This window comes from Stegostoma tigrinum, chromosome 32, assembly GCF_030684315.1.
Source record: "Stegostoma tigrinum isolate sSteTig4 chromosome 32, sSteTig4.hap1, whole genome shotgun sequence".
In the NCBI taxonomy this organism is placed as follows: domain Eukaryota; kingdom Metazoa; phylum Chordata; class Chondrichthyes; order Orectolobiformes; family Stegostomatidae; genus Stegostoma; species Stegostoma tigrinum.
This window is the reverse complement of record NC_081385.1, coordinates 20,093,144-20,117,687: the sequence shown is the minus strand read 5'-3', so window position 1 is coordinate 20,117,687 and position 24,544 is coordinate 20,093,144. Positions and strand designations below refer to the sequence as shown.

General features: G+C 43.5%; 2 protein-coding genes across 5 annotated transcripts in view; one reads left to right on the top strand and one right to left on the bottom strand.

Moving 5' to 3' along the window:
• Nucleotides 1–1,692, bottom strand: part of ncapd3 (non-SMC condensin II complex, subunit D3) — an 83,242-nt gene extending 81,550 nt beyond the window's left edge. For 3 of the 4 annotated variants that reach the window (XM_048562012.2, XM_059639112.1, XM_048562013.2), the window contains exon 1: nucleotides 1,602–1,692. In XM_048562012.2, the coding sequence (XP_048417969.1) occupies nucleotides 1,602–1,662 (61 nt within the window). In that variant the 5' untranslated portion in view covers nucleotides 1,663–1,692. The remainder of the gene's footprint in view (nucleotides 1–1,601) is intronic. The other variant, XM_048562014.2, reaches the window with a different exon arrangement.
• Nucleotides 1,693–2,693: 1,001 nt separating this feature from the next.
• Nucleotides 2,694–24,544, top strand: part of LOC125466904 (vacuolar protein sorting-associated protein 26B-like) — a 47,688-nt gene continuing 25,837 nt past the window's right edge. Inside the window, exon 1 of the mRNA XM_048562046.2 lies at nucleotides 2,694–3,094. Coding sequence (XP_048418003.1) covers nucleotides 2,872–3,094 — 223 coding nt within the window. The 5' untranslated portion in view covers nucleotides 2,694–2,871. The remainder of the gene's footprint in view (nucleotides 3,095–24,544) is intronic.

Here is a 24,544-nt window from a genome sequence, read left to right as displayed (position 1 = left end):
ATTATAAAATGTTACGCTTCACACACAAATATGACACCAAGTTACATGAGATCTTAGATAAGATCATCAGAAGTCTGGTTAGAGGCAACCTTTTGAAAGGTAATAGAGGGGTGTAGTGACAGCGAGGGGAAAAAATAAAATCAGAGGTGAAACTGATCTAAATGGAAGCACAGGTCACTTGGCAAAAATGGATAGTTACTCTACTTTTTTTTCTTCTATCTCATCTCTGATTTGGACTAAAATATATTTCATGTTTCTATTTCAGATTCAGCATTTGCTATATAAAAACCATAAGAACTGTTGATGCTGTAAACCAGGAACAAAAACAAAAGCTACTGGAAGCTCAGCAGGTCTGGCAGTATCTGTGAAGAAAAAAAAATCAAGAGTTAACGTTTCAGGTCCGGTGACCCTTCTTCAGAGCGTTAATTCTGATTTTTCCTTCACAGATGCTGCCAGATCTGCTCAGCTTCCAGCAACTTCTGTTTTTGTTCAGTATTTCTATTTGTTATAAAAGTTATTAAAATCAATTTAGAACACTGTTCCACACCCAATCTTCAATTACACTGCATAGTTAACCAGTACTCATCATGTCTAGAAAATATTTAAATTCTAAATCATATAGTACGTACAGATGCCCAACATGACTCATAAATCCAAGTACAAGACTGCTAAAACTGTTAAACCGCACAGAGGTACATACAGAACTTTGAGTAGAAATTCCTACATCATCTATAAACAAAAATAACAAACCACAACCACAATTATCAACAGCAATCAGCAAATCAACAGGCAAACGTTTGGTATACCTGGGACGGGTTGATTCACTCTTAAATACACATGGGTCAACATAAATCAAACGTCATACCACTACAAACACTTGCATTAAGCGCCTATCCAACGGCAAGATTCACCAAATTGGTATGAAAGACAAAATGTTTCCTGGACAAATTTATTGCGATATTTCGAGAATGCAATAGGTAACCAAATGCTTACATTTGCAGCTGGCTGGTTTAGCATACTGAGGATTTAGTGAACTACATGACAAACAGATGGATCAACTGATCTCACAGCGCGGGGCTGGGGGAAACACAGCAGGCTAGGCATCATCACAGGAGCAGGAAAGCTGAAGTTTCGGATCGGGAGCCTTCTTCAGACCTTTTTTTCTGAAGAAGGGTCCCGATCCGAAACGCCAAATTTTCTACTCCTGTGATAAAGCCTGGCCTGTTGTATTCCTCCAGCTCCACACTAGGATATCTCTGACTCCAGCATTGGCAGTTCTTACTACTTACAGGTTGATTAACTGCCTGTCAAACACAATCAGGACCTAGGTAACCTTGCATGATCCGAACCATCAGCATACGAATGGCAAACTATGTAACTGAACACGTCTGCACATTGGTTTATAAAGACTAGCACAGCAGGGCATTCTGCATCGTGTTAAATTCAATAATGTTTGAACAACTGGTACCCAAATCTCGCCCAGCCCAAACGTGACACATCGGGGACCTAGCTAATAAATACAGCCGTTCAGTTGATAGCTAGATCCTCAACATATCACAATGCAGCGGGCAGACTGCTTCACCCTCCTCAGAGCTCCGTACCTGTGTTGATAGAACGCAGTTTGAAATATTCCAGATTAGCCACTAGTTGAGCTCCAGCCATTTCAAACCCTGATTTTCCAGCCGCCAAAAAGTCAGGGGCCCGCACATGCGTACTAGTGCTAACAGCCCCCGCCGGCTCCAAACGGGTTTTTAAAACAAACATTTCCTTTATGTGCTTCGCCGTCTTTACATGTACAAGTTGTATGAAGGCTTTAAAATTTCTATTTTAATCCATTTTTTGTCAGAAAGTTCCCCAACTCTGCGGAGCGGCCGTTACTGCACATGCGCATTCCTTGGCGGTTGGGATTATGAAGATTCAAACGGGCGGCGGGTTCTCTTCCACGTCCAGTCCTTCGCCGCCTTCCTCAATGAAGCTAAACATTTAAATTAGTCATAAACACAGAGGATATTAGAGAAATCGAGTAAATCTGGCGGGGCCTGTGAGAGAGAGGCAGAAATGAACGTTTGATTCACTCAACCTCAGACTGGAAACGTTAACTCTTTGTTTCTTTCTCTACAGGCACTGCCAAACCAGCTGAATTTCTCCAGTATTCTCTATGTTTAATTTAGACTTGCAGTATTTTGCTTTTATTCTAATCAATAGTGGAGCGCAGAAGGAGACCATTCAGTCCTAGTCTGCGCCGACCCTCCCAACAGCATCCCCGTAACCCCACGTAAGGTTTTAACGATGATTGACCCATATAATACGGTGTGAAGCTGGATGAACACAGCGGGCCAAGCAGCTGTGTTCATCCAGCTTCACACCGTGTTATCTCAGATTCTACAGCACCGGCAGTTCCTGCTATCTCCAGGACAATACTTAACACGGCCAAACCACTTAACCTGGAAATATTTAATATTACATTCAAAGTAAATAGCATTAAATATCAAAAGGAAAAACAAATTGTGTGGTTCGGGGTTGGAGAGTGTAAAAAGGGGCGTAAAAATTTCACTTCCTTCTGAATTCGATTATTACGTTCATACACAGTACACGTTTTATGGAAGGCGGCACTGTCACATGATGCCATGGCGGCGCATGCGCCTTTTCCTTGGGGGTGGGGGGGTGTGGGCGGGAGAAGAGAGCGCATGCGTAGTAAGATCGAGGGCGAAGTTGCTGCAGAGACACAGAAACAGGAAAAAGGATCTGAGCCAGCCTGCAACCACTGGGCTGGTATTTGCACAGGGTCAATCAGCGTACTTTAAAGTGGGAAGAAATAGGGGATTCAGATCTACGCTGCACTCATAAGAAAAATCAAAACACCAGTGGAAAATGAGCTTCTTTAGTTTTGGGCAAAGTGCAGAAATTGACGTTGTGCTGAATGACGCTGAGACTCGTAAAAGAGTAGAACACAAGACAGAAGATGGGAAGAAGGACAAATACTACCTGTTTTACGATGGAGAGACCGTCTCCGGGAAAGTAAATGTCACCCTCAAAAACCCCGGGAAAAGGCTAGAACATCAAGGAATTAAAATCGAGTTCATAGGGCAAATTGGTAGGTACCCAAGGCCTTAATGTGGGGTGCAACGCAACTTGTTCTTTGAATTGTCGGAGATTATGGTCGAGATGGTTGTTCAGTCGTGTTGCTTCATTTGCAAAGCGCGTTGAACTGTTGGGAGGCGGGTCTTACCTACTGCCCCCCACCCCCCAAATCCCCGAATGCAGTTGAACTATTGATAAGTCGAATCTATCGGACGAAGTATGTTATCCCCTCGTTTGTGCAACTACGGAATTAGATCGCAATCCTGGCGCCCATCCTGAGTTCATTTCTTCGAATTGTTGTAGGCGTTGTTTTGAGCTATTAGATAAGACCATTTTTAACACAGTAACATCTCCATTTTACTCCCAAACCAAGAAGAAGGGACATTTAATCAGAGATAATGGGAACTGCAGATGCTGGAGAATCCAAGATAACAAAGTGTGAAGCTGGATGAACACAGCAGGCCAAGCAGCATCTCAGGAGCACAAAAGCTGACGTTTCGGGCCTAGACCCCTCATCAGAGAGGGGGATGGGGTGAGGGTTCTGGAATAAATAGGGAGAGAGGGGGAGGCGGACCGAAGATGGAGAGAAAAGAAGATAGGTGGAGGGGAGAGTATAGGTGGGGAGGTAGGGAGGGGAAAGGTCAGTCCAGGGAAGACGGACAGGTCAAGGAGGTCGGATGAGGTTAGTAGGTAGGAAATGGAGGTGCAGCTTGGGGTGGGAGGAAGGGATGGGTGAGAGGAAGAACAGGTTAGGGAGGCAGAGACAGGCTGGGCTGGTTTTGGGATGCAGTGGGTGGAGGGGAAGAGCTGGCCTGGTTGTGTGGTGCAGTGGGGGGAGGGGACGAACTGGGCTGGTTTTGGGATGCATTGGGGGAAGGGGAGATTTTGAAGCTGGTGAAGTCCACATTGATACCATTGGGCTGCAGGGTTCTCAAGCGGAATATGAGTTGCTGCTCCTGCAACCTTCGGGTGGCACCATTGTGGCACTGCAGGAGGGCCATGATGGACATGTCATCTAAAGAATGGGAGGTGGGGTTGAAATGGTTCGCGACTGGGAGGTGCAGTTGTTTATTGCGAACTGAGCGGAGGTGTTCTGCAAAGCGGTCCCCAAGCCTCCGCTTGGTTTCCCCAATGTAGAGGAAGCCACACCGAGTACAATGGATACAGTATGCCACATTGGCAGATGTGCAGGTGAACCTCTGCTTAATATGGAAAGTCATCTTGGGGCCTGGGATGGGGTTGAGGGAGGAGGTGTGGGAGCAAGTGTAGCACTTACTGCGGTTGCAGGGGAAGGTGCCGGGTGTGGTGGGGTTGGAGGGCAGTGTGGAGCGAACAAGGGAGTCACGGAGAGAGTGGTCTCACCCACCCTCCTGCAAGAATACACCTCCTCCCACCCACCCTCCTGCAAAAATTCCATCCCCTATTCCCAATTCCTCCGCCTCCGCCGCATCTGCTCCCAGGATGAGGCATTCCACTCCCACACATCCCAGATGTCCAAGTTCTTCAAGGACCGCAACTTTCCCCCCACAGCGATCGAGAACGCCCTTGACTGCGTCTCCCGCATTTCCCGCAACACATCCCTCACACGCCGCCCAAAGAGGATCCCCCTCGTCATCACACACCACCCCACCAACCTCCGGATACAACGCATCATCCTCCGACACTTCCGCCATCTGCAATCCGACCCCACCACCCAAGACATTTTTCCATCCCCACCCTTGTCTGCTTTCCGGAGAGACCACTCTCTCCGTGACTCCCTTGTTCGCTCCACACTGCCTTCCAACCCCATCACACCCGGCACCTTCCCCTGCAACCGCAGGAAGTGCTACACTTGCCCCCACACCTCCTCCCTCACCCCCAACCCAGGCCCCAAGATGACTTTCCATATTAAGTTTAGGTTCACTTGCACATCTGCTAATGTGGTATACTGTATCCATTGTACCCAGTGTGGCTACCTCTACATTGGGGAAACCAAGCAGAGGCTTGGGGACCGCTTTGCAGAACACCTCCACTCGGTTCGCAATAAACAACTGCACCTCCCAGTCGTGAACCATTTCAACTCCCCCTCCCATTCTTTCGATGACATGTCCATCATGGGACCTCCTGCAGTGCCACAATGGTGCCACTCGAAGGTTGCAGGAACAGCAACTTGGGAACCCTGCAGCCCAATGGTATCAATGTGGACTTCGCCAGCTTCAAAATCTCCCCTCCCCCCACTGCATCCCAAAACCAGCCCAGCCTGTCTCTGCCTCCCTAACCTGTCCTTCCTCTCAACCATCCGTTCCTCCCACCCCAAGCCACACCTCCATTTCCTACCTACTAACCTCATCCGACCTCCTTGACCTGTCCGTCTTCCCTGGACTGACCTATCCCCTCCCTACCTCCCCACCTATACTCTCCTCTCAACCTATCTTCTTTTCTCTCCATCTTTGGTCCGCCTCCCCCTCTCTCCCTATTTATTCCAGAACTCTCACCCCATCCCCCTGTCTAATGAAAGGTCTAGGCCCGAAACGTCAGCTTTTGTGCTCCTGAGATGCTGCTTGGCCTGCTGTGTTCATCCAGCTCCACACTTTATTATCTTAGAAGGGACATTTAAAGCATTTTGTTAAGGAGGTTTTTAAAATTTAATTGTTATGATGTAAAGGATAGAGGGGATATTTGAGAGACTTCCAAAAAGTTAAGAGCTGAATAGATTTAAGATTGAGGCATAGACCTTAGAAAATGGGAATAGGAGTAGGTCATTTGGCCTTTCAAGCCTGCTCCACCATTCAGTTTGATCATGACTGATCACCCAACTCAGTACCCAGTTCCTGCTTTTTCATCATACCCTTTGATCCTTTTAGCACTAAAATCTATGCCTGAAACCATCATGAAAACATCCAGTGGTTTTGCCCCAATTCCTTACTGTAGCAGAGAATTCCACAGGCTTGTCACTCTCTGGGTGATAAAATTTCTCCTAATCTCAGTCCTAAATGCCCTGTCCTGTATCCGAGGACTGTGGTGCCTCGCTTCTGGAGTGATTGATCATTGGGACTAACCTTGTAGTACCCTGTGGGAATTTTACAGGTTTTTATGAAAATCCCCCCCCCGCCCCCCCCCCCCCCCCCCCCCCCCCGCCCCCGTCATTTTTCTAAACTCCAGCGAATACCGCCCTACCGAAACAGTCTTTCTTCATACATCAGTGCTGCCATCCCAGGAATCAGTCTGGTATGCCTTCGTTGCACTCCCTCCCATGGCCAGAACATCCTTCCTGAGGTAAAGAGACCAAATATGACTTGGACTCAAATATCAGATTGTGAGCAAGAGATACGGTGGAATGTGAAGAGCAAAGTTTTTCCCATGGCGCTAATGATCTGCAACTCCTCCACATGGATACAGCAATAATTTAGAGGTGTGTCAGAATAGCTAAGATTAAAGTCACAATGTTGCCATATGTTGTGCACAAATGACATTTAGTGTTTCTTTTATCCAATACCATTGGCTTGAATTGGACAGCACTATGCACAATAGGCAGTGGTTAAAATATGCAGCGAATGAACATTATCAACAGTAGTCAGTTAGTTTCAAAAGGAAATTGGCTGAACATTTGTAGCTAACAGATGAACATTAGCAGAGTAACAGGGATCGAGCAAGGAATTAAGACTGGCCTAGAATACTTCATGAGCTGACATGACACACTGTTCCAAATGGCTTCTTTCTGTGAAGTAAATGACACACCTTCTTGACAAAGCTTTGCATCACAAAATTATGTTTAAAGGAGTATCTTGAAGAAAGAAATCTTGAGACTCCTGTGCACTAAATTGAATTCTTGAGGCTATGACTGAAACCATAGCCACCGATGCTGGAACAATTTATATTTGGGATGGACAAGAATCCAGGATTAGAAGAACTTTGATATATCAGAGTCTATGCAGCTGGAGAAATTTACAAGAGAGGCGCATTCGTTTGACTCATTTGAAAATAATGGATTAAAATTAAGGTGTTGCTTAATTAGGAGCAATGCATTTCAGTGAGCATGTGGTGATCATTGAGTGGAACTTGGTGTGAGTTAGGACACAAGCAGCGTATTTTTGAGTAACCTTATATTGTGGAAGATAGTCCATATAGAGGCTGAATAGGAATCCAAAATCCATAGATAAAAAAACATGAGTGGGCTTTTTGCAGCAGGTTAGGTGATGTAAAATTGTGCTATGTTTTGGGAGATTGGCCAAAAAGCCTATGACATGAATGTGTGGTCGGAAACTCTTAGGTTAAATATGATGTTAAGTTTGCAAACATTCTCGTCCAGTTCAGTTGATGGGGAAGTAGTTAAGTTAATAGTTAGAGAATGTCATCTCAATATTTGACTGGAGGAAATTTCTGGATACCAGACAAAATCTGACAATTTGGAGATATTGGAAAAACTGGGAGATGGTGAGACAGGCAGAAAGGATAGATCCTTGAGAGTCACCAGAAATAACAATACTGAATGTAAAGAGATTGTAGGTGATTCTGTCATGACTGTCAGATGAGAATGAAGCTAAACAATTGCTGACCCACCAAGATGGACAATATTGATGAAGCATTGGAGCAGGTTGTTATAATCAATACTGGCAAAGACTTTTCAGACAGGAAAAGAGGATTAGGATGGATAGTTAATATTTGTCAAGGTCACACCAGACTGTGACTGCTAACAGTTGTTTTGATACTGTGGAAGAAACCTCATTGGAGGGATTTGGACTTTGCTGTCAGCTGGAGCCTTGTATACAATTCTGAATGCAATGCTTTAGAGGGAATGTAAAGGTAGAAAGATTGGAGAGAAGATATTAGGTACCAGAGATGAGGTGATGACAAGTAGAGCATGCATTTTCATACAGTGCATTGAAAGCTTAGTTTTGTATCTTTCAGTTTGATTTATTGTTGTCACGTGTACCAAGATACAGTAAGAAGTGGGTTTTTTTTGCATCCATAGAGGCAAATCGTATCATACAAAGTGCATCAGAGTAGTAGACAGTGCAGCTTATAGAGCTGCAGGGAAGGTTTGTAGAGAGAGATCAGAATTAACAGATAAGAGGTCTGTTCAAAAAACTTGTTAACTCGCAGTTAATTGCGGAGACGGGAATGGTTGGGATTGTTCTCTTTTCGCGCAGGAGGTACGGTGGTTTAGTAGTTGGTACTGCTGCCGCACAGCGCCAAGGACCCAAGTTCAATTCCACCCTTGGTGATTGTCTGTGTGGAGTTTGCACATTCTCCCCATGTCTGCATGGCTTTACTCCAGGTGTTCTGGTTTTTCCCCACAGTCCAAAGGTGTGCAGGTTAGGTAGAATGGCCAGGCTAAGTTGCTCATAGTGTCCGGGAAGTGCAATTTAGGTGGATTAGCCGTGGGAAATGCGAGGCTACAGGGAGAGAGTAGGGAGATGAGCCTGGGTGGGATGCTCTTTGGAGGAGCGGTGAACTTGTTGGGCCTAGTGGCCTGTTTCCACACTGTAAGGATCCTATAATTCTGTTGTAGTGTGTTCAAATTATGAAGGGTTTTGATAATATTGATCATAAAAAACAGTTACCATTGGTGTGAGAGTTGATAACCAGAAAAGCTGATTTACAACAATTAGCAAAACAACAAGAGAAGAGTCAAGAGTTATATTCATATGGTGACTTGCTGTGATCTGGAATGCACTGCATGAAAGTGAGAGATGCAGATTAATTAACTGTTAGAAGACAAGACAGTTTTTTATACAAGTTTGAAAAGTGAAAAAAAAAGACACGCTACAGAAAGAAAGCAAGAGCAGAGAAGTGGTACAAATTGGATAGTTCTTCCAAGGAAACAGCGGCTGATAGACTTCATGTTGCATGTTTCTATAAGGAAAGGAGACCGAATGTAAGGGTAAAATTTTTAGGGATAGGATATAAACATTGGTGTTATGTATGAATTAAAGCTTGTAAGGAGATTTTGACTCGTTCAGAGAAAAGGTAAGTATAAAAGTCAAGTACAGATGCAGACAAGACGTGAGTAGTAGTGAAGTGAGGTAGGAGCAGAAGCTAGTTATGTTATGCAGATGGTCTTTATAAAAATATGGATGTTAGGTATTTTATTCAGCTCTGCGTCCAGTATGGAGAATATACACCAACAAGTAAAATTGTAAGAACTATGTACTCAGAGGAAGACAGTGTTGAACTCCAGAATTTGTCGAGGTGGCAGATGAGATTCAATACAGAGAAGTGAAGTAATGCATTTTGGTAGGAAAAAAGATTAAAAGACAATGTAAAATAGGTGTGCAGGAGCAGAAGAACCTGAGTGTACATGTGTACAAACCATTAAAATCAGCAGGCCAGATAGACAGAGCAATAAGTAAGGCATATAGTATGGTCTGCATTATGAGGATGATGTTGAACTTGTATGAGGTACTTTCTCAGCTGGAATATTGCATATAGACCTGTGTACCATATTTTTGGAAGGAAGTGAATGAATTGGAGAGGGACCTAAAGTGATTTTACAAGAATGGCCTCACCAATGAGGAGCTTCAGTTACGAGGCTAGATTGAAGAGGTTTTCCTTGGAGAAAAGACGGCTGCGAGGAGATTTGATAGAGGTTTCCAAAGCATGAGTGAGGTGAACAAAATAGGGAGAAACATCATGAAAGAAACATGAATAGTCTTGCATGATTTAAAGTACATGATTAAAAGAAGCAAAGTTGAAGTAATGAAAAATATGTTCACACAGCAAGTTATAATGTTATGGAATGTACTGGCTGGAAATGTGGTGGTGGCCAGTTCAGTTGAGGAATTCAAGAGAGCATTGGATCATTATTTGAATAGAAATAATATGCAAGCGATTTGTGGGGGGAAAGCAGGAGATTGACACTAAGTGATGATGCTCATTTGATGAGCTTGTATAAGCCCAATGGACTGAATGGTCTCCTTCTGTGCTTTAATGCTTCTATGAGTATGTGAAGTCACTCTTGGACATTTTAAGATTTGGGTTATATTGCAGACTTCATGGTGTCAAAGAAAGATAGGATAGCTTTAATTTTGCCAATGATGAGCAACAGAAATTTCTAGCAGTTTCTTTAACAATAGCAAAAGATATGACTTTGAGCAGAATGCTGAAGTGAGAAAGCTTAGTTTCTTCATTACACACTTGGATAAATCACACTTCTGATCTCACTGAGGGTAATGTATAAAGAAGGAATGGGGTCTTTCAAGAAATTATCTTGGGATTTGGCTGAAAGCATGAAAGCTCTACTTAATTTTTCTTATTTTGTTACTGAATTTTTTAACGTCCTTAACTTATCATTTTATTAAAGTGGTTAATTCTTGCAGACTTGACCCCATAATTGTGAGTAGGACCATGTCTGATTCATGCAAGAATTTATAAATCAATCTGTGGATTTTGGGATGGCACATGGTCTTTTGCATTGAAAGGAGCAAATCACAAAATTTGGAGCCACATGCCATAAAAACATTTTGTAAAGCAATGAACATTTTCTCAAAAGTTAACTTAACTTTTAATAATGGATTAAAGTAAAATATGCCCAGTCATGAATAATTGTGATCCTGAGAAGATCACTTCTTGTTCCATGACTCGGTGTATCCCATGTGATTAAGACCTGAATTTGCTGAAGTTAGTTTGTCACTCTAAGCCTTGTACAAGTTCATGGTAGACAGTACTACAAGAATTCTCAATTAGTAAATCGGGCCTCTATTGAAAATAAATCAGATAAAGTGAATTTCTTCAATATGAAATATCAATCTAAAACATCTACATAAAAAACCAGCAAAATTCTATGAAAAGTTCTCACAAAGGGTATTACTTGTACCCCCAGAGGTTATGGTTACTAATTGTGGACTGCAACAATGTTATTTGGGATCTTTTTGGTTCAAACTTTGTCACGTCAAATATACGTTATCGTCGTCTTTGAGTTCTTGGGCAACATTTAGGGCCCACAGCACAACACCTGTTTTATTTTTCATAGTTGCCTCTAGTTAATTGTTTTAACAATATTCAAATCCAAAAACATAGCTGGAGTCAGGGATAACAGTGTCCACACAGTGTTGGGTATCAAGCGAGCGGGCAATGAGATTTATGTCAATTTCTCCCCATTGGCTCCAGTCAGACATGTAAAAGCACCAATATTTTGATTTAAATTGCACCAAAGACCTAACTTCTAATGGGTCCTATCAATTATTCCTGGATTTTCTGGCAGTTCTGCCTGCATTTGATAGATGCAAGAGCCAAATGGGAATCATCAGCGATAGCAGAAGGATGGGACAGTGATGTTTTCCTAAAAGAGAAACAACAAAGTACAGGCACTTTTCCATGTGGCATTTTTGACCTGAAATGTTTTGGATATCTTTGTTTTATTGAAATGTTGCCACCTGCAGACCTAATACTGGGCTTTTATATGATAAACTTGACAATTTGTTTGTATTGGAAGGCCACATGCTTCAGGTGGTTTACACAATCAAACCTTCCAGTGGTTTATTGTTCATATAGCAGATTGTAAAGCCAAACACTGGCCCTGTGTCCACTGAAAGAAGAACAGCAAAGTACATAGTCATGAGCCATTAAAGTAGATGCAGTGTTTCCATTCCTCTGTTGCTGTGGAACCCATCCTACAACATAAACAAAGCAAATTCTACACACTCGGAGCTGACAACAAGGCCAATTTAGAGTAGTTCTGGAACTTTTTGGATACTAAATTTATTTTAATAACTCCTCATTAATTAAACAAAAACACCCAGTCTTCTGATTATAAACACAGTCCGACAGGGGCCCTGGGAACTGAACCTTTTTTAATCCTGGGTATTGATTTTTTTTTAATCAACCAGCCTGTTCAAAGATATTATTAGACACCACTTGAATAAGTGGGGCTTGAACCCAGGCCTCCTGGCCCAGCGATAAGGATACTACCCCTTGGGTACTTTTCTTATAAAATCCTGAAATGTTCTTATGCAGAAGTGAATATCTCACCTCCCCCATCCCATTACAAAATCCTGAGCGCTGAATTAACTGCAAACTTTAAAATGGTTTAGCTGATGCAGGTTTGTCATTTAATGGAATTTCATGACACCTCGGGTTGCAGGGTTTTCTGTATTGAAAAACTTTTCGCATGAACTGTTGTACATTAGTTAAGTTATAAAGTCCATTAAAGTACATTACTTGTATGAGACGGTAAAAGCCAATAAAGCTGAGTAAACTTGAGACAATTCACAAAGCAGAGTATTCCAAGACCACAATGTCACAAATGGAAATCGTAGCACATTATATCATTGCTATTAACTAATACTTATCATCAACTTTTGATGGTGTGATATTCCATGAGTTGCTTTGATTATATGTAATAGCTTCCAGGACTTGTTTCTCATTCAGTTCTGAGGATGCAAGTTATTTAACAGTTCCTGAGTTAATATGTCAGTGTTTCACGTACACTTTGTACCATACTGATGGTGTTAAATAACAGCACAATTGTCAAAGCCTGGTGGTAGTTGTAACTTTTGCTGAAGCCAAGTGTTCCACATAATGTAATAGTTTTATTTTTTTTTCTGAAGGCATGAGGTCTAAGCTTCATGTATTACTTATCAACGCTTGTTGATATTTTATGATAGCATCGAAGAAGTCTGATCATGCAGCTTTTTGATTTGCTTCTATGTTTCATTGAGCTCTGAGGAAGAAGGCAGAAATTGGAACACAAAATAGACCATGTCCGCTCCGCATACAGTAATCTTTATTAACTGCCACCTATGGAACCAAGAATGTCCCAATTAATCAAATATTTCAGATAATCAAGAGGTCCACATAGTAGATGTCTGGAGTCGCGACAGCTTTCCTCGCCTCTCTGTCGCCTTCCGAACACCCTTGAGGACAAAGAACCTCTTGATGTTCTCCTTCAACGTCTCCCACCATTCGCCCGGAGACTCAAAGAGCAGTTTCACGGTTCTCCAACCAGCGTACTCCCTCTTAAGCTCCTCAGCGTTCTCTGGGGTCAACAGTGTCGTTTTGAACTTCCACGTCCCCTTGCCGGCCTGCTGGTCGTCCTGTAAGTGACAGTCGGCCAGCAGGAGGCAGTGGTCAGAGAAGGACGCCGGTGGACCTGACTGAGAATGCCCGTGACACAAACCGGAAGTGTACCCTTGGGCAGATAGACCCGTCTGGCCACGACCAGATGTATCTCCGCTGCGCTCCATCTGCAGGGGTGCTGAAGACGTCGAGCAGCTTGGCGTCCTTCACCGTGCCCATCAGGAATCTGGACGTGATGTCTAGTTGACTCCCCCCACCCGCTGTCCCCATGATGCAGTTGAAGTCTCTGCCTAGGATGACCGGCCTGGACGTAGCCAGCAGGGGTGGAAGCCGCTGTAGGGTGGCCAACCGCTCACTCTGTACCGCTGGGGCGTACACGTTGATCAGCCTCAGGGGAGCGTTTCTGTAGGTGACATCAGCCACGAGGAGGCCCCCCCCCCCACCACCACCACCACCTCCTGAACTTGAGAGATGGTGAAGTTGCGCCCCCGCAGCAGAATAGCCAGGCCCAAGGAGCGACAGTCATTACCCCTTGACCAGATCAAAGGCCCACAGCTCCAGGCACCCGATCATTTCCCGTACCTTCTGAGGTGCGGTATCCCACGCTCCTGCAGAAACAGGAGGTCTGCCTTGACGGTGGTCAGGTAGGCCAACGTGGACACACATCTTGTGGTGGACTTGACGCTGTGCACGTTTAACGCTCACAACTCATACCCCCATTGTGGGCAGTGACCGCAGTACCCTCCCCGAGTCCAAGGTCCAGCCCCTCCATCTGTCCCTTCATGCCCATTGCCCAGGCTAACTGCTGGACGCTCCCTAGGCTCAGGAAACCGTCTGTGCTGCCTTATGGGTGGCATCCCCCCGTTGTGGGTAAGGAGACAGGAGAGTCTGGCTCTGGGTCATGTTGGGGGCACGTTGTTTCCTGCTTCCCGCCTGCAGGTTCCAGGGGGCCCTCCAGGGCCCCAACAGCGCGTGGTTGGGTGTCGGAGGGAACCTCAGGACACCTCCCATCCCCTGGAAGCGGGGTGCTGCTTTCCTTCTCAGTGAAAGTCTTCAGCTTCTGCTTTGGGTGGGCCTCCTCCGAATACCCCTCATCAGAGGAGTTCTCAAAGACCCCCTGTAGCTGCCTCTTCCCGCCTGATGGTTGTGGTGCCTGGGCCCACCGGCGCACCTTCCTCCTCGCTTTCCGGACCGTCGTCCACTCCTCTGGGTCACCTGTCGCCTCCTCCATCGACTCCGGGTTGTCGGGGAGGGAGCGGAGCCTTAGGGGGTGCTTTGCTGGCCTTGGGTCCTCTGCGGGGCTGGTCTCTCCTGCACGACCTGGCCCTCCTGCACACTAGGGGGTCCTTGCAGGGGCTCGATGCCTTCCTCTCCTCTGGGGGGGCTTGCCCTGCATTGCCCCTGCCGGAAACCTGGGCGTAGGTGGTCCCCCGCCGCGGGTATGCCCTGTAGATGTGGCCCGCTTCCCCGCAAAGGTTGCAGCTTTTCTCCTTTGGGCAATCCTTTGCAAGGTATCCCTCCTCCCCGCAGTTCCTGCAGATGGTGACTTTGCAGTCGGCCGCCACGTGACCTGACCGACCACAGGCATGGCAGACTTTAGGTTGCCCTGCGTAGGTCAGGTAGCCGTTGCTCCTGCCGATCGCAAAGCTGGACGGGGGTGTGTATGATGTTCCTATCCGCACCCATCCTCAGCGTCACCCTGACCTACCTCTTACTTGTCCAGATCCTGAAGGGGTCCATTATGTTGGTTCGGTCCCCTTCCACCTTCACGTACCTTCCAAGGAAGGTCAGGACATCAGCTGCTGGCACATGCGGGTTGTACATGTGTACAGTGACCATACGGCTCCTCTGCACCAGCATCACGAACAGCGGGACAGCGGTCAGTACAGAGAGGGGGCCCTCACCTCCTTTTTCCTTGAAAACCTCCAGGAAGCGCTCGCAAACCTTGGCGCTCCTGAAGGTTACATTGTAGAAACTTCCTCCAGGGAAATCCTGCAGGCAGTAAATGTCCGCAGCAACGAACCCACTACAGTCCAATAGGACCCTCTTCACGAAGAAGCTGCGGTCCACAGGTGCACCTTCATCCACCTTCTTCACGGAAACGCGGATGGTGTTCCGGACCCCCTGACCCCTGGAGCACTTGCCGCAGCCATCATTGTAGGTTGACTGCTCCCCTGAACCAGCGTTAGGCCGAAGCCAGCATTAAGATCCACCGGTTGCAAGGGTGTACAGCCAACCTGACGTCTTCCTTCCACCTCCAACACAGTCACGCTCTCCTCTTCTCGGTCCACAAAAGAGTGGGTCTTTATTTTGTTCCGGATGTAAGCTGGTTCACTGAGCTGGAAGGTTCGTTCCCAGACAATCCGTCACCATTCTAGGTAACATCAACAGTGAGCCTCCGGTGAAGCGATGGTGTTATGTCCCACTTTCTATTTATCTGTTTAGGTTTTCTTGTGTTGGTGATGTCATTTCCTGTTCTTTTTCTCACAGGGTGGTAGATGGGCTCCAAATCAATGTGTTTGTAGATGGAGTTCCGGTTGGAATGCCATGCTTCTAGGAATTCTTGGGCATGTCTCTGTTTGGCTTGTCCTAGGATGGATGTGTTGTCCCAATCAAAGTGGTGTCCTTCCTCATCTACTCTTCCTATCAAATACTGAACGACAGAAGCAACCATCCCAACACCCACAAATGAAGCTGCATTAGAACTTTATTTCAGCGAACCACCACACACTGCAGCACAGAGGAACTACGAAGAGCAGAAGAAAATCACCTATACAGTGTATTCATAAAGAACGGGTACCCAATGAACACAGTCCGCCAATTTCTCAGCAACAAACCCAAACAAACAGACAAAACGTGCCCAGAAACCATAACCACTCTCCCTTACATCAAAGACATCTTGGAAATGACTGCCAAACTACACGGACCTCTTGGCATCATAGTAGCCCACAAATCCACCAACACACTAAAACAGCAGCTAATGAACTTAGAAGACCCTATACAGACAACAAGCAAAATGAACATCATTTACAAAAACCTTGCAAGAACTGTGACAAACACTACATTGGGCAAACAGACAGAAAGGCAGCCACCAAGATACACGAACTTCAACTAGCCACAAAAAGACATGACCCACTATCACTTGTATCCTTACATACAGATGAGGAAGGACACCACTTTGATTGGGACAACACATCCATCCTAGGACAAGCCAATCAGAGACACGCACGAGAATTCCTAGAAGCATGGCATTCCAACTGGAACTCCATCAACAAACACATTGACTTGGAGCCCATCTACCACCCACTGAGAAAAAGAACAGGAAATGACATCACCAACCCAAGGAAACCTAAACAGATAAATAGAAAGTGGGACATAACACCAGCACTTCGTCGGAGGCTCACTGATGATGTTACCTAGAATGATGACGAAACGTCTGAAAACGAACCTTCCAGCTCAGTGAGCAAACTTACATCCAAAATATATTTACATTGAGGTAAATAAACTTTAAAAACTCGATAAATTGGACAGAATAATACAGTAAACTTTGAGGTAGTAATTTTTGCTGATTTACCCTGGTGGTATTATTTAATCCAGAGACCCAGGTTATTTTCAGGCGACCTGAGTTCAACTCCCACCATAGCAGATGGTAGAATTTTAATTCAATAAAAACATCTGAAATTAAGAGTCTAATAATCACTGTAGAAACCCATCTGGCTCGCTAATGTCCTTTAGGGAGGGACATTGCTATCCATATGTGGCCTGACCTGCATGTGACTCCAGACCTGTATAAATGTGGTTGACCCTTAACTCCATTAGGGATGGGTAGCAAATTCTGGCTGAGCCAGCAACACCCTCATCCCATGAATCAATTTTTTAAAAAAAATGTGCTGGTTCATAAAGTGCCAATTAAAACAAAGCTTGCTGTAGTCTCCCTAATAGCTTATTAATCAGTAAAGTTTGCAAAGACATTTTGCAGCTTCTTCTAAAATATTGAACTTTTGAGGTGGCGTTGAAACCAATTTACAGTGGAGGAAGAAAGTGATGTTGGATTTTCTGTTGAGTTTTTAGGGAACTAATATCAGCTTTGCAGCAAAATGTTTTTGATCATGTCAGCATGGCTTTATCTATTTATTGTCCCATTCAGATTCTGCATTCTAAAAGTCAACATTACAACAATGAAACATTGTTATTGCCTAGCAGTTTATTAAAATGTCTGAACATTTAAATCCATGTGACTGCAAGCCGCTTATATCTTTTGCTGATTAATGATAATTGTGGATTCATGAATATGTTTTGAGTTGGCATGTGTGCTCCACTATCTGAAAGAACCATCAATAATTTTGGCAGTTGAAGAGGATTCCATATTTATAATGTGACCACAATGCTACTCAGCAGCTCCCTTAGAAGTTACAATAAAATATGTATTTTTAACTTACAATGTTACTGCATAATTTTAAACTAAGTATAAACTTGAACCTCAAATTTTGCATTTGGGAAGAAAACTTTTGCTGTAACTGTGCTGTATTTCGTTGACAGTAAGAGTTTATCTAAGTAATAGTTTATGTACGAATAGTGATTTGTGGATCCTGTGTATCAGAGAGTGGCTTCAATTCTGTTGATTAACACTGTAAGACTTGGGAGCCTCCATTCAATTGGATCATTGCTGATCTGATGATCCTTAACTCTGTTCCCCTATCTTTTCCTCATACCCCTCAATTCCCTTACGAATTAAAAATTTATTTCGGCCTAGAATACACTCACTGACCTGGTCTCCTGAAGTACAGAATTCCTCACGTTCAGTGTTCTTCTCATCTTTCTCTTAAATGGGCAACCCCTTACTTCAAGATTATGCTCTCTGGTCCTATACTGCCCTACGAGGAGAAGCAGCCCCTCTGCATGTACCCTGTCAAGCCCTGTGAGAATCTGATGTTTCTGTAATGTTTTTCTCATTCTTTTGAACTCGAATGATTATAAGTCCAATCCGCTTCACCTGTCCAATAAATCCTAAAAAAGTACCACTAAAATAAAATCTATCCTGAGGAAGGGTCACTGGACCTGAAACGTTCACTCTGTTTTCTCCTCCACAGATGCTGCCAGACTTGCTGAGCTTTTCCAGCAACTTTGTTTTTGTTCCTGATTTACAGAATCTGCAGTTCTTTTGGTTTTTTTATTTAAAATCTGTCCAGGCCTGGAATCAAGCTAATGAACCTTGTGAGGGAATTGTGTATTCATTGTGTTTGTGCTGGTTGGTCCACTGCATGTACAATGAGATTCAAGACTCTTGACTAAATCAGAAACCTCATTTTCATTCGTATAGCAAACATAAAGGGTGGGAGAGATGTTATGATGCTCTGAAATCTGTACGCATGCAGGCCCAGACTATTGGTTCAACACTATCCCCTATACTAATGGGTCAACACCCCTGTTAGGAAAAGCCAATTTCTAGAAAAATGGGCAGAGTGATTTAACTGTGTTTTGAATTGGCCTTCATCCATCAATGAGTAAGCAGTCAGCAGGAGAAACAAGAGAGAGGAATAGGCCTCTGGCTCTACACTGCTATTGAATGAGATTACAGCTGTTCTGATTATGGCCTTAACCCCATTTCTCTACCTGTGCCCGATGTTTATCTTGGTTCTGTTATCAATCCAAAATTTGTCTTACTCAGCCTTAAATATATTCAGTGGTCCAATTTCCAATGCTTGCCAAGGAAGAGATTTGCAAACATTTGATGTCCTCTGGGAGAAGAAATTTTTCCTTAATTTCATCTTAAATGGGTGAAATCTAGTCTAACACCTTGTCTCCTAATTCCACATGTGTCCACAAGGGAAAACATTCTCTTAGCATCTACCTTATCAAGCCAACTCAGAATCCCACATGTTTCTTTAAGATCACCACTCATTCTTCTAACCATCAATGAGCATAGGCCCAATGGACACAACATGTTCACGTAACACAAATGCCTCAGCCTCGGAATCATCCTAGTCAAGCTTCTGTGATCTGTCTCTAGGACAAGTGTGCCCCTCCTTGAGTAAGATGACCAGAGAGACATGCCATAATTCCTGGTAAGATCTCATTAATGTCTTGTACAGTCATCTTAAGAGTTGGCGATATTTATACTGAATCCCTTTTGCAATATTCTGTTTGCCTACTAGCTACTTGCTATTTATTTATGCTGACTTTTGAAATTCATGGATACTCTAGTCCCTGTGTACTGCAGCATTCTGTAGTTTGTCTCATTTGGATAAAATGCTGCTTTTTCATTCTTTCTGCCAAAGTGGACAAGCTCTCATTTTCCTACATTATGGGTTGCTGTTCCAAGCATTTACCTGCTAATTTAACCCATATCCCTTTGCAGATAATTTGTTTCCTCTACACAAGTTGCTCTCCTACGTATCTTTGTGTTGTTAGCAAATCTGTCTACAATATAATCTCTTCCTTCATTCAGGTCATTATATACAGATGGTCAAAAGTTGAGACCCATCACTGATCCTTCTGCCCCTCCACTATGATGCTGTCATTCTGAAAGTGGCCCATTGATCTCGACTCTGTTTCCTGTTAATTAGCCAATTCTTTTAACCCTGCTAATATTTTATCCCCAGCATCGTATATCTTTATCTAAACTGCAACTTTATTGTGGCACCTTATCAAATATCTTTTAAAAATCTAAATACATGATAGTTTCACTGTACGTTACATTGTATCCCACGTGTTACGTTGTTAAAGGACTCTTACAAATTTGTCAGATATGATTTCCCTTTCACAAAAAAATGATTAACTGACTATATTTTATGATTTTCAAAATGCCCTGCTACCAGCTCCTTATTAATAGATTCTAAGTTGCTTGAACGGATTGCTGTTTACTGCTGTGTTGATAACTCTTGCACACCATTAGAGCAAAGAGTGCTATCACATTCCTATCTGGTGGCAAAGCTCCAGATACTGTTGCTGTACCAGCTGACATCTACAAGACTGGAGATTAGTGACTGGTCAAGGGCTTCACTGAGCTCCTTCAGCCCATTTAAGAGAATGAACTGTGCTGCAAGAATATAAAGATGCCTCCACTGTCCACCTTTAGAAGTGTAAAGGAGCTGGCAAATCTTGTGACCTTCATAAAGAAATGTCTCTGCATTGTCTGCAACATTTGAGTATACAGTGTCTTATATTGAGAACTTCAGCCACGTTTACTTATTGTTTGTTAAAGTTATTCTTTAAAGAAAAACCAAAAGAACTGCAGATGCTGTAAATCAGGGACAAAAACAAAGTTGCTGGAAAAGCTCAGCAGGTCTGGCAGCATCAATTCTGAGTTCTGAGGAGGGGTCACCGGACCCAAAACGTTAACTCTGTTTTCTCCTCCACAGATGCTGCCAGACCTGCTGAGCTTTTCAGCAACTTTGCTTTTATTCTTTAAAGAGCCAGATATACTCTCCTTTGTGTTTGATATGAATGATGACTGAGGGAAATGTGTGATCAGAATAGATATTTGAGCATAATGATGAAACAGAACCATTGTTGCGTTGAAGAAAGATCACTGGATTTGAAGCATGAATGTAACTTTCTCTCCACAGATGCTGTTAGACCTTCTGAGTTTCTGTCACTTTCTGTTTTAGATATTCAAACATTGTCTTGCAACAAATAATTGAGTGCCCACTTGCAAGAAGATTCTAAATTGCTGTACCAGGAATGATCAGAACTGGTTTGACTAAAACGACCAGGGGGTATTAAATCACAAGTACGTGCATTCATTGATAGGAAATATCTCCAAAATTATGAGGAACAAATATAATTCTAAAGAGAAATGAAGAATGAAAAACCACAAAAAAAAACATGACCCCTAAAGAACAGATGGTGAGTGGAGAGTGTGTAGGAAATCCAAAAATATGCCAGCCACCATGACGTGCATGAATTCCTTGGTGCAGTCAAGACCATCTCTGATGCAAACACCCAAGGGCCTATCACGCTGAAAGAGCTAAGAACACAGTGGCGTTCATCAAAGGCAAAGAGGAGTTGGCATTTCTTAGAAGGAGAATTTAGAAGATCTCTTCCAACTGAGACTGAATCTCACATGGGTGCCCTTGATCATATCTTTTCATGGTACAAACCATCATCTCAGCACAACCATAGCCTGCTATGACAAAGCCACTGGTGCAGATGGAATTCCCCCTGAAATAAATCCCAGAAACATTTCTAGCAATGAGTACATTACCTCCTATCCCTCATTTGGAAGGAGGGGAGCATGTCAATGGATCTCCTAGATGCCATTATTGTAAATAATTGTGTTCTGCTATCCACCACAGAAGTCATTGCAAAAGTTCTTGTTCTCCTTATCGCAGTGGCTGAAGAGCTGCTATTTGAGTCACAATGTGGATTCTATCTACTAAGAGACGTAATCTCCACAAAAAGCCAAGTCCATGAAAAGTAGTGAGAGTAAAAGCAAACTTTATACATGACTTCTTTTGACCTTACAAAAGCCATTAACTCGGTTAACCAGAGAGATTATGGAGCAGCATTCTCAAATTGGGCTGCCTGCAGATGTTTGTTGTGCCTGCTACATGAAAACATATCTGACTCCTCTCAAACAAATGCACCGCAAACTGTGTTCAAACAAAGATCTGATCTTGTCTGACTTTCTTTCCACAACATTACCCCATTTCCATGGAACGTCCTGCAGGAGTGGAGCTTCTCTATAGGGCACCTAAGAAACAATTCATCCTGTGTTACTTCCAGCACAAAATTAAGATCGTCCTATCCTTTTTCTTTGAATTGAAGCGTAAAAGTGCCTCCTGTTTGCATGTGCACTTTGGCTGAACTCCAAACCATCATTGCATTCGTGGAGGTATATGAGAGAATTGCTAAAGATCCGAAAGACGCAGGTTTTCTATCAGTCTGCTTCTCCCTACAGTGTTGATTTCTGCAATGAGATCTACAATGAGCTACAGGGACATTATGGATCAAAACTATGTGAACTTCAGCAAGGCATTCAACAAGGTTCCGCATGATAGACTGGGTAGCAAATTTAGATTGCGTGGAATGCAGAGGAAGCTAGCCAATTGGATACAAAATTGGCTTGAAGGTAGGAGGTAGAGAGTTGTTATTTGGACAGGAAGCTTGTGACGAGTTGTGTGTATTGGGTCCACTGTTTTTTGTCATTTTATATAAATGATTTGGGTGTGAAGCAGTAAGTATGGTTGGTATGTTTGTAGGTGACACCAAAATTAGTGGTGTAGTGAACATTGAAGAAGATTATCTCTGATTTCAATAGGACTTCAATCAGATGGGCCAACAGGTTGAGGAGTGGCAAATCAAGTTTAATTTAGATAAACGTAAGGTGCTGCATTTTGGTAAGGCAAACCAGGGCAAAACTTATACAGTTAATGGTAGGACCCTGGCAGGTGTGGCCTAACAAAGAGACCCAAGGATGCAGGTGCATAGTTCCTTGAAAGTGAAGGTGGTGAAGAAGGCATTTGGCATGCTTGCCTTCATTGGCCAGTACATTGATTATAGGAGTTGGGACTTCATGGTGTGGCTATATACGACATTGGTGAGGTCACTTTGAAAATACTGGTCTCCCTATTGTAGGAAGGACATTGCTAAACTTGAAAAGTTTCAGAAAAGAATTACAAGAATGTTGCTAGGTTTGGAGGATTTGTGCTATGGAGAGAGGCTGAATAGGCTGGGGCATTTTTCCATTGAACATTGGAGGCTAAGGGGTGACTGTAGAGATTTATAAAATCATGAGGGGCACGGATAGGTAGGGAGGTCCAAAGCTAGAGGGTATAGGTTTAAGTTGAGAGGGGAAAGATTTAAAAGGAACCTGAAGGGCAACTTTTTCATGCAGAGAGTAGTATGTATAAGGTAAAAGCTGCCGGAGGAGGCAAGTACAATTACAACGTTTAAAAGGCATCTGGATTGGTACATGAATAGGAAGGTTTTAGAGGGAAAAAAAGCCAATGGGGGGCAAATGGGACTAGATCAGTTTTAAATATCTGGTCAGTGTGGACAACTTGGACCAAAGAGTTCGTTTCTGGGCAGTACAACTGTGTGACCTTAGGAGTCTACTTTCATTGACAGCAGATACAGTTCAATCTTGCTTCTAATATCCCAGTGCGGTCTTTAGCAGTTTGAGGAACAGCATATTTAATGACAAAAGCATCAAACCCAGCACCAAGTCCATCCATGGTGCACAAGGTAGTGTGTAATCTGACCTTCTGTACACACTGAAGAACTAGACAATGTAAAGTAGTTATCTCAAATTTTCAGAGAATTATCACCAGCAATAATCCAATGGTAGGATAAATACTCTAACATCAACATCCCATTGGGCCAACATCCTGAGCATTGTGGTACTGGTTACTGTCAGTCAGCTGTGTTGGGTGAGTCACATCACCTGCATACCTGACACACAATCCAGAATAAATTCTCTACCGTAAACTCTATTATGGCAAGCAGTCACCAGGAACATGGAGAAAACAGTTCAAGGACATCCTCAGAGTCTCCTGAAAATCTGCAATACGCCAAAAGCTCATGAGAATTTCTTTGCCAAGACCTCCCAAACTGAAGAAGAAACATCCAGGAAGGTACCATTTGTTTTCAGCATTTCTGACAGCCCATGTGGTGGTCAAGGGCAATGAACAGAAGGAGCGTGCCAAGATCCAAACATCCCAGTCATCTATTCAAACACCATTTGGGCAACCATTGGCACCATGTGCAGATCCAGAATTACTATTTCTTCACATCCTGATGGGAAAATGTTACCTTCAGTCTCAATGGACTACCAAGGAGGGGGGAAGAATTTCTTCTGTGACAGGGTCTTTCCTAAACTCTCATCAGAAAGATCTATACATTATTTGTTTCACTGTGAACCAATGCAACCTTTACCATGAATTTGTAACTGTTATATTCTGCTCGATTTTGGGTGTGGAAGTAAAGTATCAACCAGGATAAGATTACTGGGGTTTTAAATCTCGTTTCCCATTTAATTTATTTGCAGTTAAAAGGGCTCTTTTGAAGTAATCCTTTCTACACTTCCTGCACGCATGGGTTGAAATTTTGCAATACTCATGCGAGTATATGTATAAATGCAAATAAGTGTTGGAGATAGCAAGAACTGCAGATGCTGGAGTCAGAGTCAATACAGTGTGGAGCTGAAGGAACACAGCAGTTCAGGCGGCATCAGAGGGGCCGGAAAGTCGATGTTTTGGGTTTACACCCTAAAACCGAAATATTTACTTTTTTGTTCCTCTGCTGCCGGACCTGCTGTGTTCCTCCAGCTCCACGCTATTGACAAATAAGTGTTGTATATTTAGCAGAAGTGTGAACTGTTTGAAGCCCATTTAAGTATTGCATGACAGTTTCAACTCGCATGGCAACTGGTAGCCAGGAACGATATTTCTGCATTTTAACAAAAGGTACAGGGTGTTAATGATATAAGCTTAGATTAAATTAAAAAGCCATTGGTATGAAAGTA